At 38.3% G+C, this 9,013-nt stretch overlaps 1 protein-coding gene across 4 annotated transcripts; it reads right to left on the bottom strand.

The window, feature by feature from the left end:
• Positions 1-406: 406 nt before the first annotated feature.
• LOC135204301 (uncharacterized) lies at positions 407-7,680 on the bottom strand. 4 transcript variants are annotated; one of them, XM_064234457.1, is made up of 9 exons: positions 7,602-7,680; positions 6,216-6,573; positions 5,774-5,847; positions 4,712-4,837; positions 2,856-3,011; positions 1,874-2,032; positions 1,598-1,764; positions 1,199-1,277; positions 407-831 (listed from the first exon to the last, which is right to left on the bottom strand). In XM_064234457.1, the coding sequence occupies exons 1-9, from the start codon at positions 7,605-7,607 to the stop codon at positions 580-582; spliced, it is 1,377 nt and encodes a 458-aa protein (XP_064090527.1). In that variant the 5' UTR covers positions 7,608-7,680; the 3' UTR covers positions 407-579. The 4 variants fall into 4 exon arrangements, with proteins under 4 accessions (XP_064090527.1, XP_064090529.1, XP_064090528.1 ...); XM_064234459.1 differs by having other exon boundaries at positions 7,651-7,674; XM_064234460.1 differs by having other exon boundaries at positions 618-805.
• Between the last annotated feature and the right edge of the window lie 1,333 nt (positions 7,681-9,013).

Raw genomic sequence — 9,013 nt, 5'->3', positions numbered from 1 at the left:
GGAATCCCAGTCCATTTAAAGATTTTTTTTTTTTCAGGGAAATATATGAGTCAGAATGCTACGCCCCAGTTTGCATAGGGTAGTTTCTTCTCCTCTTCAGACGTAAAGGCTACAATAACTCACTCTCCACACCGCCTCTTTGTTGGAGCAATTTCATTTTTTTTATCATCATTATTCGCCAACAGCTGCTCTTTCTTTGAGGGCACTGTACTTTGTAGCAACTTCAAAGAGTTTTTTTTTTTTTTTTTAAATCCGTAGCTATAACTGCTTATAAACTCTCGTCCTAATTTTACCGGTATCAGACGAATCTAGTCTGCTTTGAATTTAGACTATGTGCCCTCATCATGAGTTAAGGTATCTCCAATTAACGCAGATTCCTAAGGATGGTTGTAGTTTAAGATGAACCCTATCTTAAATACTTTAATTATAGTCAATATAAAATAAGGATTATAATGTCTTCGCCGGTTCCTCCCGAGCACCGCACTTACAAAAATAACCTTCCTGGAGCTCGAGTTTCCTTTCGTGGGATACTTGGTAAAACCATGACGTCACAGAAAACCCTATACGTCCCTTTTCAAGTCACGACGTCTTCGTGGTTGTGACGTCACGCAATTTAAGTTTCCAATCATCCCGTTCCTCGTTATCTCCATTGTTCACGAGATAATGATGATGACGATCTCTGATGACGATATTAACGTCCCTGAGGGAGATGAGGGTCGCCCTGACTTCGTCGATGATAACGAGCAACCCGTCAGGTTGCAACTTCGGGTTCGGGAGGAGGAGGGACAGTTCGTTGTGGCATAGCCTGCTCCGGTATTTTTCAGAGGCGCCCTGGGCACCAGGGAAGAGAAGGTACGAAGTAAAACTTTATTTAAAATTACATCAAGAGAATTAAAAGTGATGGAAGCCTGTAATTTTAAGACATTTGTAAAATTATATTAAAGGAACTGATGAAGATTCACGATTTTGAAAATTACCAAAAATTACGTTAATGAAACTTATCAAAACACATTATTTAAAAACCTAAAAATTACATTAAAGATGCCATTAATAATTAAATTGGTGTTCGTGTACTGATAGACGAAAGTCAGTATAAAAAATGTGCTCAAAAAGCCTCATATAGATAGACTAGATTTCTTTCTAGTTTTATCCTTTAAGAAGAAGAAGAAGAAGAAAAGATAAAAATTAATTAATTCACCTGAAATGGAGAATGCTTTCGATTAGCTAAGGCTTCGAGCATGCGCAGACTGGTAGATACGACTGTCGAGTCGTCTAAACTGCAGAAAAAAAAAAGATGGTTCATAAAAGCTATAGACTGAATTTTAAGAGTTAAATTTCATATTGCAATTAGGCTGAAACACATAATATAGACTATAACCACACACATTAGCCTAATAACGTATTGGTTAGCTAGGCCTAGGGAAAGGATGGAAGCAGATAGACAAACTGGCCATCAATAATAATAATAATAATAATAATAATAATAATAATAATAATAATAATAATAATAATAATAATAATAATGAAATATAGTCTCAATGTCCAACAGGAATCATTAGACCAAAGCAGATTACACGCCAACAATGAAACCACAAACTTGAAGAAAGCTGGCATCAGAGTGCAAAGAGCCACGCTTGCCATGGCGCCGTGGATAATTCTCAGGGAACCGAACAGAGCCGCTGCAGCCAAGAGAGAAGGGAGGGTTTCCAGAGGCCATACCTCCACCAGCACTGTCTCCATCAGGAAGTTGGCACAATCCAGCACCTGCGGGAGATGTACATTAGGCCTAACCCAACGAGCCAAAGCGTCTGAAATAATGCTTGATTTCTTTGTAATAGAATGTATAATTGTATAAAAGTGTCGTTATACCTACCACTTTATCGTCGTATTTACAAGTTAAATAGGCAAAATATTCTAAAAATATCGACGGGTCTACTATAACCAAGTTGAAGTCTACAATGGTCAGAACTGTTCTTTCCATTGACAGGAACTCTTGTAGTGTATATGTGGTCAGTCCCAGAAGATCTGCGGCCTAAAAGAAAAAATATTGCTGTAAAATTTATTGAGGTAAATCAGAATCACACAATCTGTATTTTGTAATGTTATTGCAGTGGTTGCCTGGTTGGTAGTTTCTGTCTACAACGACTGTTAGCGATTTTTTGCAACAAGGGACAATTGAAAAGTTCACTAAGCAGTTCCTTGATCAGCAACTTGGCAATGTCTTCAACAACTGCAATTAACTGGCAATCTCTGACACAACTGGCAATGTCTTAGAAACAACTGACTCTCTCTCTCTCTCTCTCTCCCAGGCAATCTGCAGTCTCTGAGACAACTGCTGACAGTATCTTGAGACAACTGACAGTCTCAGAAACAGCTATCTATCTCCCCCGGGCAATCTAGTGTCTCTTGAGACAACCGAGTCTCTGGAACAGCTGACTCTCTTTCTCTTCTCTGGCAATCTACAGTCTCTGAAACAATTGCTGACAGTATCTTGAGAAAACTGACAGTCTCTGAAACAGCCGATTCTCTCTCAGGTATTCTACAGTCTCTGAGACAACTGCTGACAGTATCGTGAGATAACGGACAGTCTGAAACAGCTGTCTCTCTCTCTCTCCCAGGCAATCTACAGTCTCTGAAACAACTGCTGACAGTATCTTGGGACAACTGGCGGTCTCTGAAACAGCTGACGCTCTCTCCAGGCAATCTACAGTCTCTGAGACAACTGCTGACAGTAACTTGAGATAACAGACTCTCTCTCCCAGGCAATCTACAGTATCTGGAGACAACTGCTGACAATATTTTCGACAACTTACAACATCTTCGACAACTGACAGACAGAAGCATAATCAACTCACTAAGGGCGGTTCCTGCTCTTCGAGTTTGGCCACGATGAAGACGGCGGTGATCACTAGGAGTTGTAACTTGTCCGGGGATATATTGCTGGCCTCCAAAACACTGTCTATCAAGTTAATAGCCTGGTATAGTGTCTCTTGGGACAGCTGCAAGTAACTCTGATGAAGATATATGAAGGATTAATGCATTAGAAATATTCTTAAATTTTGAATTCTAAACAGCTGACAGACTCAAGTACTTTATGTTAACTAAACTAACAAGGATACACAGAATATTAATTACCGAATACGGTGTTTAAAAGGAAGACATTTAATTGAAATGCTCTGAAAATGGAAAATTGCAGATAAGTAGACCAAAACCCAGGTGAACACTTATCGGTACTAATCATTAACCGTTCTATTTTTCAGCTCCAGGGGCGTAAACCTCTGCTGCATTGCAAGCAACGTTAAGTCTTGCAAAGCACTTCTTGCATGATCATGCAGAGGAAAGCGTCTACTTCTGTCGGTTCGAGCTGCTAAGCCAGTTTTTTTTTTTTTTTTTTTTTTGTGACGCGACAACCGGCTTCACTTAATGGAGGATGGGTGGGTGGGGTGGGTATTATTCTTTTAAAAGGCAACTCCTGCTTAGGTTGCAGGATAGGCTTTATTTTCGATATCAAGAAGACATTTCAGCCATCTGCGTGAGCTATAAGCATCTTGAAAGCTTAGGCTTGTAGTACTACAGAACTCTAGAACGAGTTGTATTCGTTGGACCTTGAACTGGTAGCAAGTGGCTCATGACGAAGTAAGATTAAAGAAACGGTTCCGTGGACCACAGACATGATAGGGGGATGAACTGTTGAAGAATGTGGTGGTTCTACTTGTAACGGATCTGCTTAACAACAGGGGGACGTAGTTTCTTTCAAGGGTGGCAGCCCATCCACCCAATTTTAGTCTACACGCAGCCGGTTGTCAAAAGAGCGAGAGAATTTGGTTGTTTACGTCATTTTTTTTTTTTACGTCGAGTTTCTGCTTCATCAAGAAAGGCTGAGATTACCTTATAAAAGTTTAAGTATTTACGAGATAATCTTATTGTATTTGCTTGCTCTATGTATCAGAAATAACACAGGTTTACTACAGCACTTAAGCCTAGTGTCTATAACAATTCCTCAGCAGGTTTACAACATTACAACACTTTTAGGCCTAACGTCTAAAACAGGAGCGTCAAATGGAATGATTTCCTTTATGTTTTGATATTAACTTGGATCACGATCAGGAGGTTTTTAGCTTATAATTAGACATCCAGGCCTAAATTCAACCAGACAATACATTCTACAGAATCCCTACATCATAAAAAAAACCCAAAGAATCTGGTGGTGACCCAACCGTACATTACATGAACAATTAAAATAACTATCCAGGTAAGACGGAAGGTACATTAATGTGTTTTTAACATTTTTTCTGTCGAAAACTATTTGCTGGTAATTCCTTGATGCTTGCTTTAGTTTAACTATCAACTATAGATACTTTTAAAAGTTAATTTGATATATGCCATTAACGATGGCTTGCTGACAGCAAGAAGCATTTCCCTGATAAAAAAAAAGGGTTGTCAGTGATAGCTATTTATCTAATACATTATGTAAATAAATCAAAATGTATGGGAAAACATAAAACCACGGCAAAACTACTATAAAAACACACCGTAAATAGAGTGCAAATAAACTCTACGGTATCTTCGCGCGCCACAAATGAAAAGCAATTTCCTCCTGAAGGTATTTCTACTTTAAGAGGAGCGCCCTCACTACTGCTACCGCTACCCCTCTCTCTCTCTCTCTCTCTCTCTCTCTCTCTCTCTCTCTCTCTCTCTCTCTCTCTCTCACCTGGCCCTGTATCAGCCAATCGATGAGCTTTGCCCTTGTCCTCTGGTTGACTGAGGGATGGTTGGCGAGGTAGTTCCTCGTCATGTGTCGCCGCCTCTCCACCTCCAGGAGGTACCTCATCACGTCCTGAGGAGTTATAGGTTCCAAGTCTTTAACCAAAGGAATGTATTGATATGAGACAAATCAAGATCATTTTTTTAAAAAGCTACGAGGAATGTGATATACCGAATGCGGTGTAAAATTCTCTCTCTCTCTCTCTCAGACCTAATTCTAGTACCAATCATGATTGTAGCTAGTCCTTATCCTGAATGAATTTCCCCACGTTTCTCTCTTCTTTTCTTCTTCTTCTTCTTCTTCTTCTTCCTTCTTCTTCTTCTTCTTCTTCTTCTTCTTCTTCTTCTTCTTCTTCTTGCATGAATTTCCCACGTTGCCCCACAGGTATAAAAAAACATTATCTCATTCTTCAAGTGCTTCGTTATCTCATTGTTCTAATTTCTGTTGCTCCTATACGATGATCAAATCTACGATAAGATTGTTCTCATCTCGATACAAAAGACTCTATAGAATTGATATCAAATGTCGTGAAGTTATCATGATTTTTCGTGTTATTTCTGTTCTTTCTTGTTTTTAATGACTGCTTTCTTTTTTAGTTTACCATTTGGTTTTATTTAGCTACTAGGCCTACTGGTTTGTTTGGGGCGCAAATCGTATTCTGTTTGGACAAGTTGTGTAGACTTACTCTATGCGTTTGTCTAGAATAGGTTAGATCTTGTGATAAGTCTAATTTAAAGTCTAGATTATTTAACAATAACAACAACAACAATAATGATAATAATAATAAAGAGAATGATACGAGATCATCTTGATAAAGAAAATGCACCTCTGCTTATCTGAGAAGACAACTTAACAACCTGTTTATGAGAGAGAGAGAGAGAGAGAGAGAGAGAGAGAGAGAGAGAGAGAGAGAGAGAGAGAGAGAGAGAGAGAGAGAGAGAGAGTTTAAGAAGCCTCAACTGCCAAACTAGAGGGGCCAAGCGAAAAATTCTTTCGAAAAATACTTACCTCCTCGTACTCCAGTCCCAGAAATGGAGTTTTACTCTTCCAGGTTGCCGTACTTTTTCTGAAAGGTTCGTATCCTGTGGACGACACTTGCATTAGTCTAATTAGTCTGACAGAATGGATAGATTTTATTGAATCTTAAGTGCAAAATTGATTTCGGCATTAGGCCTACGAGCCATATCGTTAATTCTGGAGTTCTGAGGTATATTTTTACGTGAAATTCGCAGTAATTCATTCTAGTTTAGAGAAAAAAAAAGTTAAATTTCGTAACGCAGGAAGCTACTCTACGATATTTTATACGTTTTCGTTAATTTTCTAAGTGCAAATAGACATCAGCATTAGGCCTACAAGACATATTGTTTAGTCTGGAGTTATCCGACGAATATTTCAAAAATGATATTCACAGTTGTTTTTTTTAAAGATAAAAGATAAATCATCGACTAACTTGCCACTTGAAGGGTGTGTTTTTCAAGAAGGACTTCCTCCTGCTGTTTGGGAAGGGCGTGTTTACGCCTGTGGCGGTGTAACACCTGCGAACACCCGGAACTCGATTTCATCATCTTTTTCGATTTTAGGTAGATGCTGGTGTCTCCCTCACTCTGCTTCTTGGTCTTCGTGGATTTAGCGATGTTCAGGTTGATGCTCAACCTTCCTACCTTCTTCGCCATGGTGGATTTCATGTCGTTGTACTTTTGTTTTGTTTTAACTTTTAACCCAGCACGATTTTCTTGTCCTCTGGAAGGACTCGGTTTCAGTTTCTTAACCTCGTGGGTGATAGGCCTAAGCTTTCTATCATGCTTGCTCTGTGATTTTAATTTTAAAAAAGGGGATACTTTGAAAATTAAGGTGATAAATTAGCAACGCCGTAGCAGAATTTAAGTCGAGAGACGTCCCGGTTGAGATAACTGGATAGCCATGACGTCAAGCATTTAAAATTTTGAGATAATTAGACCTAAACTCTTGAGGTTTTCTTTAACCAACTTCACAGCATTGTAGAAACGGTTAGATGAACTAAATAGATGATTTTAAGTCAAAGGGAAGACCGTTCTTTTTCCCAAGAGACTTTAGATAATTTGTCTATATAAAACGCTAACATTTATCCAAAATATGAATGGAACACGATAGAGGGCAGGTATAAGTTGGCCTAAAACGATAGCGGAGTTGTAACTTTTACAAGTAATGTAACAAAAGATTTCTATGGGAATCAATAGAACGCTTTGTAAAAATACGAACCCTTTTACCAAATTACGAATGAAGCTATGTTCAAATTTTAAAAACTCAAGAAAATGGAGCTTAAACCAGTAAGACTATAGCTCCAGTGATATTGAAACCAGAGCAAACTACGAACCGAAATAAAGTGCTTTAGAAATAACATTATTAATATTCAAAAACATCATGTCTGGCGTTTTATATTTTACATTTTATAGAATATGTGCACATTTGCCAATATATTACTTGTCTATTCAGGGCATAGCTACGTCTCATGAATTACTGATATAAACACTTCTGCACTGACACTAATACGGCATTACAGGGAACTTAACCAGCAAGCACTAGGCATCAGTTTTCATCACAAATAAATAAATTGATAAATAATTAACAAATAAGTAATTATAAATTCACAAATTGAGCAAGCATTACTAACACAGAGGACCAAGTCACCAAACCATTTTCACAAACCCCTAGAACACTATTCACCAATTTTTACAATATCCAAGGTATCAAAAACCAAAATAAAACTCGTTTCATTGTCAAATTTATGACTAGCATCGCTGCAAAAGACATTTCCTTGTTTAATTATAAAAGAAATGCGAGGTAGACGAGCACATACGGCCATCTTTCACTTGAAAAAAAAAAAACACTGATGTTGGCCACTCTACCACAAAGTGTTTACACTAGTCTCAAGTCTCAAAAAACCAGTGAACAGTCTACAATCTACCAAGGATCGTGGAATAACCAGGGCAGCCTGTGGTCATTATTTCATTCTCCTTGCAGGCATTTGATGAAAATTTTTATTATTACTTATTATTATTGATTAATGTACTAAATTTTGAAATAGGTATACAGCTAATTGTTGTTAGATAGGCCTAGTATACCTTTTCAGGGAAGAAATAGTGTTGCATAATCAGTGGAGGTATTATACATCTTGTTTGAAAAAATGGAAAAAGGTAAATTACATTTATCATTAAGTTGATTAGTAATTGTTCCTCTGTTTATGTTAGGATTATTTTGAGTTATTTAACTATCGCTCATTCGATGCTATTATTATTATTATTATTATAATATTATTATTTTTTTTTTTTTTTTTTTTTTTTTTTTTTATCACAGTCCTCCAATTCGACTGGGTGGTATTTATAGTGTGGGGTTCCGGGTTGCATCCTGCCTCCATAGGAGTCCATCACTCTTCTTACTATGTGCGCCGTTTCTAGAATCACACTCTTCTGCATGAGTCCTGGAGCTACTTCAGCCTCTAGTTTTTCTAGATTCCTTTTCAGGGATCTTGGGATCGTGCCTAGTGCTCCTATGATTATGGGTACAATTTCCACTGGCATATCCCATATCCTTCTTATTTCTATTTTCAGGTCTTGATACTTATCCATTTTTCCCTCTCTTTCTCGTCAACTCTGGTGTCTAGGGGTTTTGCGACATCAATGAGTGATACTTTCTTCTTGATTTTGTCAATCAACGTCACGTCTGGTCTGTTTGCACGTATCACCCTATCTGTTCTGATACCATAGTCCCAGAGGATCTTTGCCTGATCGTTTTCTGTCACTCCTTCAGGTTGGCGCTCGTACCACTTATTACTGCAAGGTAGCTGGTGTTTCTTGCACAGGCTCCAGTGGAGGGCTTTTGCCACTGAATCATGCTTCTTTTTGTACTGGTTCTGTGCAAGTGCCGGACATTCGCTTGCTATGTGGTTTATGGTCTCATTTTTCGTATTGCACTTCCTACATATGGGAGAGATGTTATTTCCATCTATCGTTCTTTGAACATATCTGGTTCTTAGGATCTTGTACCGTTGTTATCATTCCTTCAGTTTCCTTCTTGAACTCTCCCCTCTGTAACCATTGCCGTGTGTCATCACTGGCTAGTTCTTTAGTCTGTCTCATGTATCGTCCGTGCATTGGTTTGTTGTGCCATTCCTCTGTTCTGTTTGTCATTCTCCTGTCTCTGTATATTTCTGGGTCTTCGTCTACTTTTATTAGTCCTTCTTCCCATGCACTCTTGAGCCACTCGTCTTCA

Source organism: Macrobrachium nipponense, chromosome 44 (assembly GCF_015104395.2).
Source record: "Macrobrachium nipponense isolate FS-2020 chromosome 44, ASM1510439v2, whole genome shotgun sequence".
NCBI classification, from domain to species: Eukaryota; Metazoa; Arthropoda; class Malacostraca; order Decapoda; family Palaemonidae; genus Macrobrachium; species Macrobrachium nipponense.
The sequence above is the reverse complement of the archived record's forward strand: the minus strand, read 5'-3'. Positions and strand labels throughout refer to the sequence as shown.